This window comes from Cyprinus carpio, chromosome B21 (assembly GCF_018340385.1).
Source record: "Cyprinus carpio isolate SPL01 chromosome B21, ASM1834038v1, whole genome shotgun sequence".
NCBI lineage: Eukaryota > Metazoa > Chordata > Actinopteri > Cypriniformes > Cyprinidae > Cyprinus > Cyprinus carpio.
Window position 1 is genome coordinate 12238900 of NC_056617.1, and position 18096 is coordinate 12256995.

Genomic DNA, 18096 nt, shown 5'->3' on the forward strand with positions numbered 1-18096 from the left:
CCTGGACCACCCTCCGGGGTAAAATGGCGGCAGCCGGTCCCCGGTGTCAGGCCTGCCCGCTGTGGATGGACAGCAATCCGCCAGCTCGATCGCCTCACCAATTCCCGGACGTCACGTGGGGTTTCTCATGCCGACAGCCTGTCGGTGGGCGCGAGGCCGTGCGCTCGTAGGAGGCGATCGACCACCACTCGTTCCGCTACCTTCGTTGGGGTGGGGTTTCCGTCCAACAGCCAGTGCTGGGCGATGGCGGCTGAGTTTCGGGCTCGCCTGGGCACGGGCTGGCACCGGGGCTTGTATTCCCACTCGTGGAACTGCTGGGGCGGCACTCCACCCGGGAGAGACATCCCAGCCTCGCCAGGATCTCTCGCTTAACTTCGATGTAGCTGTCGGCACTTGTAGGGGGAACCGAGAAGTAAGCCCTCTGCGCTTCACCGGTTAGGAGGGGTGCCAGCGCACGTGCCCACTCGTCCTCTGGCCATCCCTCTCTCGGTGGGCGGTGTTTTCGAAGACCTGAGAGGAAGGCTTCCACATCGTCCTCGGCCGCCTGTCATCTTCGGCGCGAGCAGACGGGTAGCTTGTGCCCGAGGTTTCAGGTAGCGGAACGCGCTGGGCAGCGCGGCCGCCCGACCGACGGCGGCGAGTTCATCCTCCGTGACGGCCCGAGTTCAAGGCCTCAGTCCGGCCAACAGGCGAGTGGCGAGGTGTTCCGCTATTTGCTGCTGGCGGATGCTTACTTCAGCGAGGCGTTGTAAGACGTCCTCCATCGCAGGGGGGCCGCGCGTGCCGCCTTCCGTGGTGCTGGTGACAGACAAAAAGGGAAAAAAGGAAAGGGAAAAAAATTAAGCGTTGGGGCGGCGATCTTGTGTGATTGTCGGTGATTCCTCACTGTAATGCCCGCATTCTCCACCACTGTCACGGGGTGAAGAAACACTCGACAAGAGGTGTGTAAATTAACTGCCCCGGAGGGTGGGTTTATTGTCCAGTGAAGGGTGCCTGGTGAAGTGTCCTGATCCGTTTCCCGCTGGTTGGTGCGTCCCGTGTGCTCCTCCGTGCTCTTCGGTGCTCTTCTGACTCAGGGTGAAAGTGGGTGTCCTGACGTGCTCCCAAGGTGTGTGGGCTGTCGGTCACTCGCTGCTTTCTGTGGAAGCCAGAATGAAGAGTGGGATTAGTCCAGTGATGCATTCGGTTCGAGAACCCCTTCTGTTGTGAAACATGTGCTCCTTTTAAAACGTGCTGGCTGATGGGGAGCAGCTGTGACCGATCAGCCGGTGACGAGGACGTGCAGGTGTTTTACTTTGGTTTCCAGGGCGACGCTGATTCCTCTGGGAGTGCTCGTCACAGTACATAGTTAAAAACACGAAGTGGGAATCAAATATTTACTATAACAACACTGGCTAATCAGAGGAAAATATCTGATGCATAGGATCAGTAGGAGTAAGTGTTCATAATTTATAATAATCCGTGTATGGTTCACTCTTGATCATCATATTAACATTAAAATAAAATCACTTGTTGATTGTGTCTCATCAGCTCCTGTGATTCTGGATCCAAACATGGCTCATCCATCTCTCGTTCTGTCTGATGATCTGACCAGTGTGAGATGCAAATTGTTCAGTGAACTGCATCCTGATAATCCAGAGAGATTCGACATCTATCCCTGTGTTCTGGGTTCAGAGGGTTTTAACTCAGGAACACACAGCTGGGATGTGGAGGTTGATGAACGTTCATCCTGGAGTGTTGGAGTAACTACAGCATCAAAACAAAGAAAGGGACGTGTTTTCTTTAACACTGATGTATGGAGTGTGCAGTGTGGACCATTTCAACTGCCTGGCTTTCGTGTTAAACAGAAGCTTGAGTGTGTGAGAGTGTATCTGGACTATGACAGAGGAACAGTGTCATTCTCTGATCCTGCAACTAACACACATCTACACACATTCACAACCACCTTCAGTGACACTGTGTTTTACCGTTCAATAGTTAGTAAATGTTACACCTGCAGACAGGACCATACGCAGGGTTTTATAAATACTGAAGTCCAAGAATTGAGGATATACTTATTAAAAAAAAAAAAAAAAAAAAGAAATTCTACATATGTGCATTTTAAGTTGTTTCAAGGACAAAAATAACAAGCTTTAAAACCATGTCAGTGGGCAGTAATGTAACCGTTTGTCAAGCAGAAAACAGATTCTCATTTTTATTTATTTTTTTTAAATAAGGAATTTGTATGAGCATCAATAATCAAAGAGTTTCAGCAACTTGTTTCTTTCCTGAATTAATCAGTGTTTTAGAACTAATCAATTCAATGAATAATTAAATTGTTCACCCATAGACTTGTTGCCACCTAGTGGCTTAAAATCTAAATTCCCTTGATCTTTTGACAGATAAGAGGTAATTTTATAAAAACTATAAAAAAAAAAATCCTGTAGGTTCCAAAACTCGAAACTTATTGTTAGTCTAAAACAACTTATATTGAAGGCAGTCTGTTAAAAGGGTAGGTTGTGGAATGTGCCACTCTATGATGTAATAGTGTGGATAAGCACCGCTTCCACAGAAGAAAAAAAAGTGAAAGTGACATGACATACAGCCAAGTATGGTAACCCATACTCAGAATTTGTGCTCTGCTTTTAACCCGTCCAAAGTGCACACACACAGCAGTGAACACACACACACACCGTGAACACACACCCGGAGCAGTGGGCAGCCATTTATGCTGTGGCGCCCGGGGAGCAGTTGGGGGTTCAGTGCCTTGCTCAGTGGCACCTCAGTCATGGTATTGAGGGTGGAGAGAGTGCTGTACATTCACTCCCCCCACCTACAATTCCTGCCGGCCCGAGACTTGAACTCACAACCCTTGGATTGCAAGTCCGACTCTCTAACCATTAGGCCACGACTTCCCACAAAGATCAAGCATGCCTGTTTAGCACCGCCCACTGATTCACGCACATATTGTATAATGAGAGAGGTGAACGCAGGTCTACACAGAAACCAAATGATAAAGATGTGAAGTTCCAGACCATGTCAGTTTTTTTTTTTTTTTTTTTCTTTTTTTTTAGGGTTTATTTTACAAACAAAGCATAATTGGACACAGGATTTTCAGAAAGGTTGAAACTAAAAGTTGACGCTGTGCCAAATATATCTGACAGTCACAACACACCTATGCAATGACAATCTTACAAGGTCTGTGCAAGCTTTGAATGTGTTGATGGAACCGATTGACTCCATCTGTGTTTTGATCATCAATATGAATCTGATCCGGACATAGTCTTTGCTTTTAATTTTTATTTATTTTATCTATTATTATTATTGTTGTTGTTGTTTTGTTTTTTGTTTTTTTAAACAGAGTCTCTGTTCTTTCTTTTTACATATTGCATATACAGATATTCATACAACAAGATATTCTGGAAGCCATTAATTTTTTTTTTTTGAAAATTATCAAAAAACTGATGGTGGCTGGCAACTTAAAAAATAAAAATAAATAAAAACCTTTTGTGGGGAAAGAGTTAAATGGCAAAAAAAAGTGGTCTATTTTTTTTTTTTTTTTTTTTTTTGATAAACATGAATATAATTCATAAATATTAAATGTATTAAGTATACATAAAAAGCTATGGTCAAAAGCAGATTTGTGCGCATTTGTGTAAATAAACATAAAACACACATCAGTGTTGTTTAAGATCACACAATATGTAGCTTATAAATCCCAAAGTATACTTTGTTTTTGTATACGTTCATTAGCCTTTCAAAGAATACTCCATTTGATAGTGTGCTTGAACTCAGGCGGTCGACACATGCACTCTGGAAAACTTCATTTTTGTCCAGTTATTGCACTAAACTAAAGTTAAAATAAAGTTAAACTAAAGTTCCTGCTATCTCACAACCTCCCTTACACACTTTTCAATGCGGGTGTTTGTTGTCATTGCAGTCTCTTGTTGTTCCCTCTCTTTAGTTTCGTTTTCTTCCTGAGCCAGTGCTGCCACCTTGTGGAGCAACTGATTAGTACAAAACCAAATCAATGCACATGTAACGCGGACCCTCACATCTATGCGTAAAAACCGAAGTATACTTAAAGAACATGATAAGTCATGTCAGTAATCCACCAATCAAAAAGAAAAAGAGTATATACGTGTAAAGTAGTATTAAACAGAGGAGTTTAAGTAATTGGATATGTCCATATACAATAGCACTATAGCCTACGGCTTGAAGGTGGTTCTTCTTGCATCATTTCAAAATAAAGCCATTTTATTCTTGCTCTGGTTACCACTTGCATTAATGGATGTGTAACTTGTCATGTAATTTAGGAAGATTTCTTATAAAAATAAAACAAGAACAAAAATGTATTTTTAAACTCAGAACAAGTACACTTGCATAGAAATGTACATACAGATGATCTACACAGTGTGTACACTTACAAACATATCAGCAATAAATGAAATAAAATATCCAGGAAATGACATAAACCAAATTAACAAGTGAAAAGGCCAATTTGGGCTCAGCAGCTTCTGTGAACAGTAAAGCCCACCTACTTTCACTTGATCGGTCATCTCAGACATTTTCACATATACCAGTGCTATTAGACAGCAAAGGCAGCTCATGAGAAAGTCTATCTTGGTGTTGTGCAATACCCTCAAAGCACCAAAGTAGGGTTATTATTAGGCAGTTATTTCATAACTTTTACTATATACAGTACACCTTGGAAAAATATAGCAAGGTCCAGGGTACGTCTATTGTAACCTGTTTGATTTTCTCTTATTCAAGGAACTCTTAAACAGCAGGTTGCCCAAGTAACACAAAGGGAACGTGACTCCAGAAGGTGTCTGTGGATCCGGCTGTGATGAGATCTGGACTCTGGAAGAACATTCAGGATCAGAACTGCAGTGGCTTTAACTTCAGAAGCAGAGAGAGACACCAGCAGATCACTCACCTTTCCATTGAGACTGGAAACTTCTGCAGAACAAACACACAATTTATCAACAACTTGTGAAGGAAATTTGAAATGAATCATAACTAACATTCTTTTTCCTTGCAAAATTACCATTTATATCGTTTTGAAAATAAATAAATAAATAAATAAATAAATATAACGGATGCATACAGACAGGATGTCTAAATATTACCCCATGACTTGAGTAAGCTGAGGTAATCACAAAAAACACATGTACTGTACTTTGCCAACAGAGGAGGGTGGAGGCGTCACTGCACATATGAAGAACCAATCATATTAGAACAAAAAAATGATGTAGCGAGTCATGTTACCTTTAAACTGCTGTATTCCTTTTACTGGGGGATTCTCTATGATTGATACAAGGTCCTCCTGGTTGTGATTAAAGCATATTCATAGTATAGTGATTGTAGCCTCTAAATCTCCAACTGCTTCTCAAACTGCTGTTTAATCTGACACTCTGTGTGCTCAGCTTGAACCTGAAATCAAATCACATTCACTTCAGTCATTTCAATCAACACACAACAAAACATCAGATCATCCTTGGCACGTCGCGACATACTTTATTTTTTGCATGTTCTTTTGATCTAAATAATTTGAATGTCTTTACATCCTTAAACCATCCAGAGTGAGCAGAGCGGTCATCAAAGTTAAATTTTTATTTCTTTCTTTCTTCGCTCTCTACATTGTTTCTATCCTTGCATTTGTATTATTTAATACTACAGTTCTGATGAATTTACTAGTATTCTAAAATGTTGATAGTCATAATAAAAATGAGTAGATGTTTTTTATTAGTAGTGGTTGTTTATTACTGACTCTTGATTCTGTTCTCCAGAATGTTTCCACACATATTTCTTTAAAGTTTCTGCTGCATTGGTGCTTCTGTCATAAGGATTTCAGTGCTATATTGAGTTAACAAAACAAAAATATATAAAGAGAATACAGTGATATGCTCATATATGTTTAGTAAAATGATAGAGATAGAGAATGAAGCGAGAAATGGTTTGATTGTGTAATTGGTGTGTTTCTGTGAATCTCAGCACACTAAATACATGTTTGTCCTCCAGACAGAAGAGTTTGAGTTTCTCACTGTGTAAAGCTCAAGAAAGGTGTTCAACAGATACTTTAGCCATTTGCACAGTTTGAGCTCCAGCAATCTAAACTTTCACTGTAAAGTCCACCCAATTGGCCCAGCGATGGAATCCAGTGGCGTGAGCAAAGGTATAATGCGTGTAGGACTTTTATTTGCACTTCGTCAAAGGTCACGTAATTTATCAGGATTTAGTTTCAATTTTAGTTTAGCTCTGTGTTTAATCTGACTTCAATTTCTATATTTCTAATTAATAACTGATCACAGATATCAATTATGTAATAATTTACATATTTAATTATTCTAGACATCCCATACTTTCAATTATTCATTCATTAGGAACCCATTATTGCTTAGGGCCTCACGGGACCAGCAAGGGTCTCAAAATTACAAACTAGCCAGATCTGAGTTTAGTCAGAAGATACAGAGTGAACTAGTACCTGTCAGTTGCCACATGCTCACTACTACAAAGAGTATAGTTTCATTAGTTACGCAGCTGCAACTTGCCAAGTCAGCGATAGACAAAAAGCAGAAGGTCTCACATGATGTGCCACATGCTCCATTCTGTAGGCCTTCAGTATGTTCTATCCTGGACGCAGATTTGCGCTAATACCAGACTCCACTGAATCTACTAGTCATGCTGATTTCAGAAGAGATCAGAATAAATCAAATATGGCATTTTATTTGTCAGTTAAAAATGTATCATGCTAATTAAATAATTGAGCAATGAGAATCCAATTTAGAATTAAATTCAGTTAAAATGAAGAGGAATACATAACATCAATTGCTCAAAGATGAATCTAAAAGAGTGAGAGACGCATACCCAACATTGTTTTATTGTTTTGTTGCATGGCATCTGTTTTGTGGAGTTACTTAAGTTTGGTTTCATGGGGAGATCATTTCAGGATACATCACTTCCTGATTATGGTTTAAAAAAAAAATGCAAGAATCACTGAGATCTGCTGTTTGTTGAGAAACAAACTTCTTCAAAACCCTTTTTGTTATTGACTTATCACTGATTCCTATTTCTTTTTTTCTTTTCTTTTCCTTGTTTTTTTAATCAGGACATTGAGGATATTATCACTATGACGGAGAGTAGTGAATTATTAAGACACACATCTGGTTAAGTATTTTTACAGTACTATTTTTTTTTTTTTTTTCAGCCTTATCTGGCCAAACTTTAAGTCTGATGAAAATAAATCATAGATATTATGACTGATTTTGATGTTCAATGTTCAAGCCTGGGGTGGAATTCCCAAAAGCAAATATGGTCGCAAGTCCGTCATTATCAACAGAGTTCAGTGGAAATCGTGACCATAGTTATATAACAATGATTCTGGGAAATGCACCCAACCCACATCCTGAAACATCTACCTCAAGTTTAGAGTCAGCTGCACAATTTTACCATTAGATGTCAGTAAAGCCGCACTGAAGTTCACAACACAATACACATCAATGCGTTTATGTGCTGTACCCTTTTCTGGTTAGTACTAGTATTTTCACACAAATTCGTCGACAGGTGTTCAGTGATCTCTTTATTCTGTGAATTAAGCTGACAATGAGCTTTTTAGCACTTGGCTTGGGTCTGGCTTTAAATTCACTGGAAAAAGTGACACAGTTAGCCCTGGTCTTAACAGCATAATTTTATTTCCATACATACATTTCGCATTCTCTGTTATCCAGCACCTCTAGCATGTGTTTGTGGAGATGTTTTACAGTTCCTGCACACTCTTGTTTATTGTCCATTATGGTCTATATGTCTTAGTGTAATAATGGCATGTGTGTTTCCGCAGGGCCAGATTCGTTGAGATCGATGCCGCTCTTAGGTAAATGGTTGCCTAGGAGATGGACAGATGCTTTCCATCTTACAGTCTTGAGAGGGAAGCAGGAAGACAAATGCTCTCTTCCGTTCTCACATCACCCTGGAAACACTGGAACACACTCAACCGGATATCCAGCGCTGCACACTTGGATTCTATCAGCGAAGATTCAATTCATACATGTGTAACCAGTGCTGGGTAGATTACTTACAAATTGTAGTCCATTGCTGATTCCAAATTGCATGACAATACTAATTTTGATTATTTTTGACCCAATGCATTTTAATGTGCTTGAAAGACAAAAGCCTTCCAAAGTCACCCTAATACATGGTTAAATGATAATTAATGTGTTCATCAGTAGTTGATGATTTTAAAAGGAACATTTAAAAGATGAAAAAGAAGAATTAGGAAGAATCAATAAATTCTGAATAATTTATTGCCATTTTGTTAATAATATAATCATGCAATCTACAAAAAAGTATCTGTAGTTGGATTACAAGTATTTAAAATGTAATAATCTAAAATTCTTAATTTTTGGTATCTGATTATGTAATCTAGATTACATGTAATCCCATTACTGGGTATAACCTACTGCACACTAGAAGTACTTCACTGGTGCACAGCTGGGGAAAGTACAGATAATGTATCGTAAGACTTGACTGGATGTGCATAACTACATATTTTCAAAACAGTCTAATGTTTTCTTAAGGGCAATTATCTTAGGACTCAAGGGTTTCAAACTTTCAATGCAAAACATTATGATCTAAAATATAACATTGCATCTATAAATATTCATGTATTGAGTTACAGTATAAAGATATGTTTCCAGAATTACTAGATTCAAGTAGAACATAAATGATTAACACATCATTTAAAGAGGAATTATTCTTTATATTTGTAAACAATATAGAAACAAAAACTCCACCAAATGCTGCAGTAGACAAGTTTATTTATGTAATAATAATGATGGTGTTCATATCAATGGGTAGTAATAAATATGATGTCATAATAATAATGATAACTTTAATGTCAGAATAACAAATAGAGTTTTCATCTGAGGCTTGTAGCGATAGCAGAAGAGAAAGAAAACACAAACTGGTACGCTCACAGATCTGGAGGGCTTCAGGGAGACACATTTTTCTTTCGATATTTCACCTTTAAACTTTTTTTTTTTTTTTTTTTAAGATATTGTATCATTTGTGTGATTGCTTAAATGAGTGAGAGATAGATTTTTTTTTTTAAAATTATTAATAATAATTATTGTTTTTTTAGAACAAAATAAGATTTTTTTGTGTTTGGTTGTTGAAGTGTAGAGGAGACGGGGCTGATATTTGATTTTGCTGACAGCAGAGAAGCTGATATTTACAGCACAGCAGAGATAGAAAAACAACCGTTTACCATGGTAAAACCAGACAGATGCTCTCTCTCGTTCACTTCTCACACACACAATTATTCAATTTCCTCCTTCACCCTGGGTGAAAACTTTTCAAACATGTGAGGTGCAGTGATGTCTGATGTACATATGAGTGTAGGTGTTTCTGAATTATTATTAATGAAAAGTATGTGATCTTACCTGTTTAAGCAGAACCGGTAGAATCTCTATTTTTCTTGATTATTTTTTTGTTGATTCTGTGAAATTCTGCTAAATGATTCTGAATTATTATTAATGGTTATAATTTAAACTTTTTAATAAACAGAGAAATGGGATGGAGATGTATAGAACTTTATGAATCAGTGATCCAGATTGGGATTATTAAAACTAAAACCATAAAAACATTTGTAGTACTTGAAATGGAATATACGTTAACTAAATGTAAAACAAAAAAGTTACTAAAACAATATAAAATTGACAAAAACAATAAAATAAAAAATAAAATAAAAAAAACTTTAAAAGACTTTAAAAGAAAAAAAGAAGGTATGAGAAAGTGTATAAAAATAAAAACTAATCCAAAATATTGATCAAACTATAAAACTAGCTACTGAAATGGCTAAACTGTTGATCTTAAGTGAGAATTTTGAAAATGATGTTTGCAAAACCCTGGGGATTTACCAGGGGACATGAAAAGCTAATAATTATTTAAACCATACAAAAAAAAAAAAAAAAAAAAAAAAAAATTAAAATTACAACAAATAAATATTTTGAAAATAAAAACAAAATGAAACACTTACTAAAGGAAATATTTCATTTGTTTACCTGCATGTCATGTGACCATTAACAAATATCAGAGAACTATGAACATGTGAATGTGTTGATAAATTATTGAAATATTAACGTATAAAAAGACATCAAGAGGTTTGGCTGACAGAAAAAGTTTTGGAAACCCTGATGTAAACTGTTTAGTAATCAGTAAATGTAAACCTTAAAAGTGTTCTTTTACCATGTATCATCACACTTGGATAAATCCAATAATGTGATTTCACTTTGCATATAAAGCACCTTTACTAATGTTCTGCTTGCTAATTCAAGTTTTGCAGAAATGTAGACTTGAATTACTTATAAAGACTTATAAAGAAATTTCTCTAAAGATTTGGTTGGACAAATAATACTGCTGAATTAAACACTAAATCACGTCTTAATTAAACTCTAAACAATACAGAGTTTCTGTAGGGCATTTAGAGCCGCAAATATAAGAAGCTTAATACTAAAACAATAGTAAAAAGAATATTAATGTATTAGAGTAGAAGATGAATAATAAAGCATGATTTGATTATGATTGAATTAAAAAATAATAAAATACACATCTCTCTCTCTCACACACACGCACACATACATCCCCTCCTCTCAACCCCATCAGCCTGATAATAAATATGTTATGTATGTACAAATACAACTACTGTTACACTCTGAACATATATCAATACATTCTTGAAAACATGTGGATAGGGAAAATGTGCTTTACAAATTTAGCTGTTTCCCCAAATAAAATTTTCTGTTTGTTACATCCCATCCCTCCCTCCCTCCCTCCTGGAGGTTTATGGAGGTGTATGAAATACTTGATATAGTTTAATAAATTTGACAAAATTTAAGGTTGAAAGTGGTTGTTTGTCGTTGTTTGTTTTTTAAATTGTTTATTTGATGTATTTGATGTATGCATGTGGATATATTTGTCATATAGCACTATGATAATTCAATGAATAATACTTTACTGTTTCATCTATCTCTCTTTTTTTTTTTCTAAGTTAAATACTAGATGCATCCGCTGTTCAGTTCATTTTGGCTGGAAGTTTGTCCCCTGGTTTAAAAGTAAACATTGTAATCTCACGCTTCAATCAAGTGAGTTTCATAGACCAGAAGTCACTGATCAATTTTTCTCTCGGCACATGATGTGAACGGTGGGAGTGTTTGTTCGGGTGAAACGTTACTTTGTATTTATGTGTAAATGTCAAGCCATTTTTTTTTCTTTTTTGCATTAATTGTTGCATAAATATCACATAGATGATCCTTCTGCCCATGTTTTATAAATAACACATATAATAATAATAATAATAATAATAATAATAATAATAATAATAATAAATGTATTGAAAAACAACAACAACAAAACAAAAACAGTAATAACTTTTCACAGTATTATTGTTTTAAATTTTCAATATCTGTAGTTTTGATCAGATAAATGCAGATTTGGTAAGCAGATGAGACTAATTTAATAAACATTAACAAATCTAACTATTCCTTAATTATTTATATCTTCTAAATGGTAGTTCACATTGTAAGTACTCTTAGGGGGCGTTCACACACAATGTGTTTTTCCCAGTTCAATGCGCTACTTTTCTATTGTTCTTCTATGTCAATTTGCACTAGATGGATGTGTATGACCGTTGCGCTTGCGTCATTTGCAGCATCTTGCATGAGCGCCGCGTTTTTTGAGATGCCATGTCAAATTTCATCTGCTCATTCATGTCAGTTCCAAAACAGTGGACCAATCAGAAAACCCCAGAGGTAGGGAAAGCATTGCGAGCTTTTATTTAGAGAAGCAAGTTGGCATGGCAACTGTTTTATTGGACAGTGTCTTGGCGGAGGAGGCATTCTGCATGGCGCTTTTTAAAAGCACTGTCTTGTGTTTTTAGACGCAAAGCCACGTTATGTGTGAACAGCCCCTCAAGTGCAACAGAATGAATAACAATGTAAACTGTCCATAAAATCATTCTTATTTAAATTGTAAATCTTAATTAGAAATTTTGCACTGCCCTTTCTGAACCAACACCCTGACCGCGCACTCTACCACTGGACAACATTGATCAGTAGTTGACATCTTTAGTTTAAGAATGTTTAAGAATGATAACCAGGGGAAGTTGGTCGGCAGTTTGGTCAGTATTGTGAGTTATGACATCAGCCACAGGAAGTGAATGAGGGGCTCCGCCCACACAGGGTGAACTGTATCCTGTAAGCAGTCTGGCGACATCTCTCCACAGGAAGCAGGTGAATTAATGACCAATGAGGATGTGAGCTGAAGCAACCAATCACAGCACGCACAATGACTCCACCCACAGGAAACACATTAGTCATGCAGCCTTCGGCATGTGTATTGGCTCCTCCCCAGTCATAAGTCGCTTCATGATTGGTGGATGATGTTGCGGGCGGGGCCATAGCATGAGGATCCCTGCACGGTCATATCAGCGTCAGTTTACTGTCGTCTCTGAGATGCACACAAGTCTTTGCTCCATCCATGAACGTTAACATATAGAAAAATAAAATGTTTCTGAATGTGTTTTCTTTCTTTCTCTTCCATCTGTTTGTATTCTTGTCCTTTATGTTCTCTGCTGGCACTTTTTTTTTTTTTCTTCTGTTTTTTCTATATTTTTTTTTTTCTTGTTGTTGTTTTTTTTTTTGTGGTGTTCTGTGTAGATCTATCGCTCTCTCTCATAGTTTTTTCTTCTGCTGTATTTACTAAAAAAAAGCAAAAGCAGATAAGAATTTATTCAATGATGCTTGTTGGCTTCAGATGATATCATTTCAGTTTCAGGATGAAATCTACAGCATGCAGCCCCAAAATCTCTCATGTCAACCCATATGACTTGTACAATATATTAAGTCTAATAAGCTGTATGATGCTTTATGTGAGGAACAGACCCAAATTAAAGTTACTCAATGTAACAAATACATTAGATCAGGGATCTCCAACCCTGCTCCTGGAGAGCTACCATCCTGCAGACTTCAGTTCCAAGCCTGCTCCAACACACCTGTCTGTAATTATCAAGTAGCCCTGAACACCTTGATTTGCTGCTTCAGGTGTGTTTGATTGGGGTTGGAGCTGAAATCTGCAGGACAGCATGGCAAAACATACGTTTTTAAATAGTGTGAGCATGACTGACATTTCAATCTTTTCACTGAGAAGTTTTATCTGTCTGTACCTCACATAAAGATATCGTACACTGCAAATTAAATAAATAAAAAACAAATAAATAAATGTATGAAATAATGAAGTTAAACAATACATACATTTAAAAATAAACAAAAAAAAAACAGTTACGTTTTTCATTAAAATAAGTGAGGTTTATGAACAAGAAACGCTGCTTTTCATGTACATTTAACTCGTTTTAAGAACATTTAGATATTTTAACTAGAAAACGGGACACAGAATGAAAAGATTCTTAAAAAATAATTGTGTTCAAAAAATACAAAATTATAGAATACAAGAAATGACAGAAGGGCAGATCAACTATTCCTTAAATTACAAAATATTAAAGCAACTGTAATTTATTTTCAAGAATGACAGCAGAGGCACATTTTGTAAGTGCACAACATGTCTTAAACATTATTGCAATGTGTCTAAATATGTTTTGGAGCTGCTGTATTTTATATACATATAAGGGAAGAGACCTCAGCTTATGTAAGCTCTTTATTTTATGTAGACATATTCATGAATTATAATGAACTTGTACTGTATATATAAACATCAAATATTTTCATATGCAAAAAGACCACGTCATATACAGTGTTGAATATATCAAACAAAAGTACTTTTGACAAAACTCTCAGACAAAAACAAATGAAAATAAAGTACATAAAGAATAAAACATTTCAGACACAAAATCCATTATACAAGTGTATTGAAATGCTTATAGAGAATCATATTATATTTATGAAGTATATATACATATATACAACTTTTTTTGCTTTTTGTCCATTTCTTTTTTTTCAACTCTAAGTGTCTTTAATTTTTTTTTATTATTATTATTATTATTTTTTTTTTTGTTGTTGTTTTGTTTAAACAGCAGGTAAACATGCTGGTCTGAATGAGTCGAGACCTGAAGACTTCATAGACGTGAGTAATAATCATATCAATTTGTGTGCTGATATGTTGACTTTATGAGCTGCAGAAAAATTATCTGACCCCTCATGTACTTAATAATACATTAAAACAATAAGCAAATACATGTCATATGTATAGTTTTTCATTTGCTGGTTCTTTGCACATTAACATGAGTCGAAACAGTGGAAATAAAACAACAAATCACATCTTTCACATTCACATTCTGGTTGAACATCAACAGCAGCAGTCTTAACAGGTCAAAGCAGAATAAAATTGCAGGAGATACAAAGAGGAAAACACAGAGCAGCTGTCTGCTGGAGACTTACATATACTGCAGTTCAGTGCAAAAACGTTTTATACTGGAGTGTAAACTATTCTCTTATTTTTACACAACGAAAAAAGACAAGAGCTCCCTCAAAACAGCAAAGTCATAATTGTGACAGTGACTTTAAGATATGCAAAAATCTAAAACAGATCTGGGAAAAATAGGAGAAGAGGAACCAATGTCCTTAAAGATTCTGCTGATATGTTTGGGTGTAAACATTGTTAACTTGTACTACAATTATTTTAATCATAAAGGCCCGTTTGCATGAGTCACATCACTCAAAGTTAAGTTTCAACATACGACCTAAGGATATAGCCCTAATTATGTGAATCAAATGAGATTTTACAGCGCATAGGAGCTGACTTCAGTCCAAAGCATCATAACATGAGCTCGAGGATGTGATCTTGAGAGTTTCTATCTTATTTATTAAAAAATGTCACACTACGTAGGTCTCTATCCATGTTTTGCATTCGAATCAATGAGGTAGAGACTGAACAGATTCACATTTAATCATTAATGCGTTCAGATTGAAGGTATGGAGTGGAAAAGGAAGTGCAGGACCTTCTCGTGACATCTGATGTAGACAAGAAACTCTCAGCAGACAGCGTCTCTACATTCCTGTCTATTTAGGTTTTTTTATACTTTTTCTGATTCTTTATGCCTCACTGTGTCTTAGTATGTTTAAGGCAAGACACTACAGGTGAACAGAGTAAATATTTGGGCTAATATATCACCCATACATACAGTATAAAACTGTGTTTGTTTATTTATTTTTTTTAAATGTTTGTTTTTTTTTATTAATGTGAGTGAGTTTTTTTATTATTTATTATGTAATTTTTTGAAATTGTTGATAATAATTATTATGAATGGTTGGTGAAGGATTTATTATTCTTTTTTCTTGATTTTGTTGACATATTAGAGTTAAAAGTTTAAGTTAAATAAGGGATTGTGGATATATCTTTTTATCACTCTATAAATCAGAAAATACTGTCAACAGGCAGAAAAAAAAAAAAATCATCATGCTTTAGGAATAAAATGTTATATATATATATATATATATCAGTGCAGATGATATATGAACAAACCCCTCTATAAAAATCTTCAGACTATAGATAGGAATAAATCTGTAAAATTTATCAGATATGCTGCTATGGATACATATATTTATAACGATATATATATATATATATATACAGCGATATCATATAGATAAAGTGCATCTAATATATCACCGGTCAAATGATGCCTATGAACAAACCCCTCTATAAAAATCTTCAGACTATAGATAGGAATAAATCTGTAAAATTTGGTGTTCGTGAGTGCTGCTGAAGTGGAGAAACAAACTCATTTTGAAAATAAATCTGTAAAATTTGGTGATGTAATTTTAATTGACAATGCATCATAACAGATGTAATAAAATAAACAATAGATGAAGTGTTGTCGGTTCCAATAATAAAATCAAGACCAGGGGTTGGAAAACATTGTTTTACCTCATGTGCCTGTGTCTGGATGGCAAATGATCTATTAACAAACCCCTCTGTAAAAACCTTCAGAATTTATGGATGAGTTTGGTGTGCTGTGTTTAGGTTGTAAAGTGTGTAGGTAGAGATGAATTTGAATGATGTTTAGTTTGGTGTACAGTATGTAGGTAAAACTGAAGAGAGAGAGAGAACTTTGAGAAAACAGATTTAAAGATATATTTTGTAATCCGCTTTTCACCGAAATACCTGGAAATAAACACTTTTTTTTCCCCATGTATTTTGGACCTGTGTTTTCTTCCACGAGTCTGAAGGACCGGAAACAAAATAGACCTGGTGAAAATCTCATAAATGTATCAGAACCGTGACTTGTGTCAGATTTGCGCAAAAACATCGCAAATCCGGTAATTCTGGCAAAACTCATACATTGCCTTGGCCTTGCTACTTTAAACTCGTTCTTGTGTAACCCATAACACGAAATATGATGTGTGTACCACACGTTTTCATTTAAACGCTCCACAGAAATCCTTTCACATTTTCATTACAAGCGAAAGCAAAATATATATAGTGCTTCTTTTTATTTTCAGTTTCTCTGTGAATCTCAAAGATACTCTCCCATGTACCAAAATGGATCATTATTATTTATTTTTAAAGAGACAATTTCATAAGGACTCTGAGTTATATCTAGGCGGATACATGAATCACTGAGCTCACCGTGTCGTCTCCGAACGGCGAACAGAATTTTACAACATCTGACCCCTGTCTTTATAAAACAAACCGCAGATTTTTGATTACATTTCTCTGAAATACTTTTAAAATGACCTTTCCGTGACACCATAACGATGTAACTTATTTATTATCCAGAATAAATGGTGGTTGAAATCACAATGCTGTCGTGCTAGATAACTCAACCATCAGCATTCAGCACACAAGTCCCACCCCCACCATGTCAGAACTTTAAAAAGTAACTTCCTTGTACTTTCTTGATGCATATAACTTTATTTTGTCCTTCCTCTGAAAATCATACCAGCTCAAAAGTTTCTACTTCTGTTAACTTGCAAAATTACTTTATGCAATATTTCCTTATATGAAATGATGGTTTAATCCTTTATATGTTCATGTACCAGCACTCACGCATCCAATCAGCATTAGTTAGCATGAGTTAAACCTGTCCACTGTGTACAGAGGTAAATCTGTTAGTGCAACATGAGAGGGCCGAACATATGACAAGTCCTCTCATCTCGGAAACAACATGCATAGAAACCCTTCAAATAAAACCCCAGCAACTAAACAAGAACTACTTATTCATACAGCAAACACACAGTTTCAGACCACAGAGACTAGTGTATGCTGGCAATATCTGGTGAAGTGTATATATATATATATAATATATATAATATATATAGTATATATATATTATATATAGATATATATATATATATATATATATATATCTGAACGTCTGCTGGGGTGATTTTGGATTCAGAGAAAAGTTGAATAGAGTCCTGAGATATTTTTGTCTCATGTCTGAATTCACACTAGCAGCTTATATACATAAAATGATCAATAATGAAAAACAATCATCTAAAGGACCACATAATAGTTCACTTTCTTCCAATTTTAAAATGCTTTTTGACACACTGTCCTTGCATTTGCAGACAAAACACAAATGCGAAAAAACCGCTGACGTTAAAAAATTTCTAAAATCAAAAAGTCAAAAAATCTGACATCAACTCCACATTTATGAGCTGCTCTTCTGATTTTCCCACTGATTTCCACAACGTCCACTTGAGAGAATGTTGTCGGGAGGAGGTCATTGGGTGACCTGGAAGCATTTTTGTTTGAAATCAAGCTCCGTGTTGCAGAACGAGTCTATTGGTTTTGTGTGTCAGTTTGCGTAATCAGTGGTTTAGTCTCTCTAGTAGGGTGTGAAGCGGCTGTAGCCTCCTCTGTACATGCTCGCCTGCAACATCAAAGATGACAGAGCACCAATCAGAGTCAAGCTGGTGGTCACGGCAACGACGGAATTCCTGCTTTTGGTAATTTTCTTTCTTTTGGATTTTTGGATTTATATATAGGGGTATTTTTCTCAAAAAAGAAAGTCAGTTTTTTTTCCCCCAATAGAACAGATTTGGAGAAATATATTACATCACTCACCAATGAATCCTCTGTAGTAAATGGGTGCCGCCAGAA

General features: G+C 36.0%; 1 protein-coding gene across 6 annotated transcripts in view; it reads right to left on the reverse strand.

Annotated features, from left to right (window-relative positions):
- Positions 1–12679: 12679 nt before the first annotated feature.
- The window catches only part of LOC109110213 (RNA binding protein fox-1 homolog 3-like), a 148660-nt gene continuing 143243 nt past the window's right edge, over positions 12680–18096 (reverse strand). For 3 of the 6 annotated variants that reach the window (XM_042747515.1, XM_042747520.1, XM_042747518.1), the window contains one exon: positions 17344–17866. In XM_042747515.1, the coding sequence (XP_042603449.1) occupies positions 17822–17866 (45 nt within the window). In that variant the 3' untranslated portion in view covers positions 17344–17821. Of the gene's footprint in view, positions 12735–17342; positions 17867–18096 lie in introns of those variants that run through there. The other 3 variants (XM_042747519.1, XM_042747517.1, XM_042747516.1) reach the window with 2 other exon arrangements.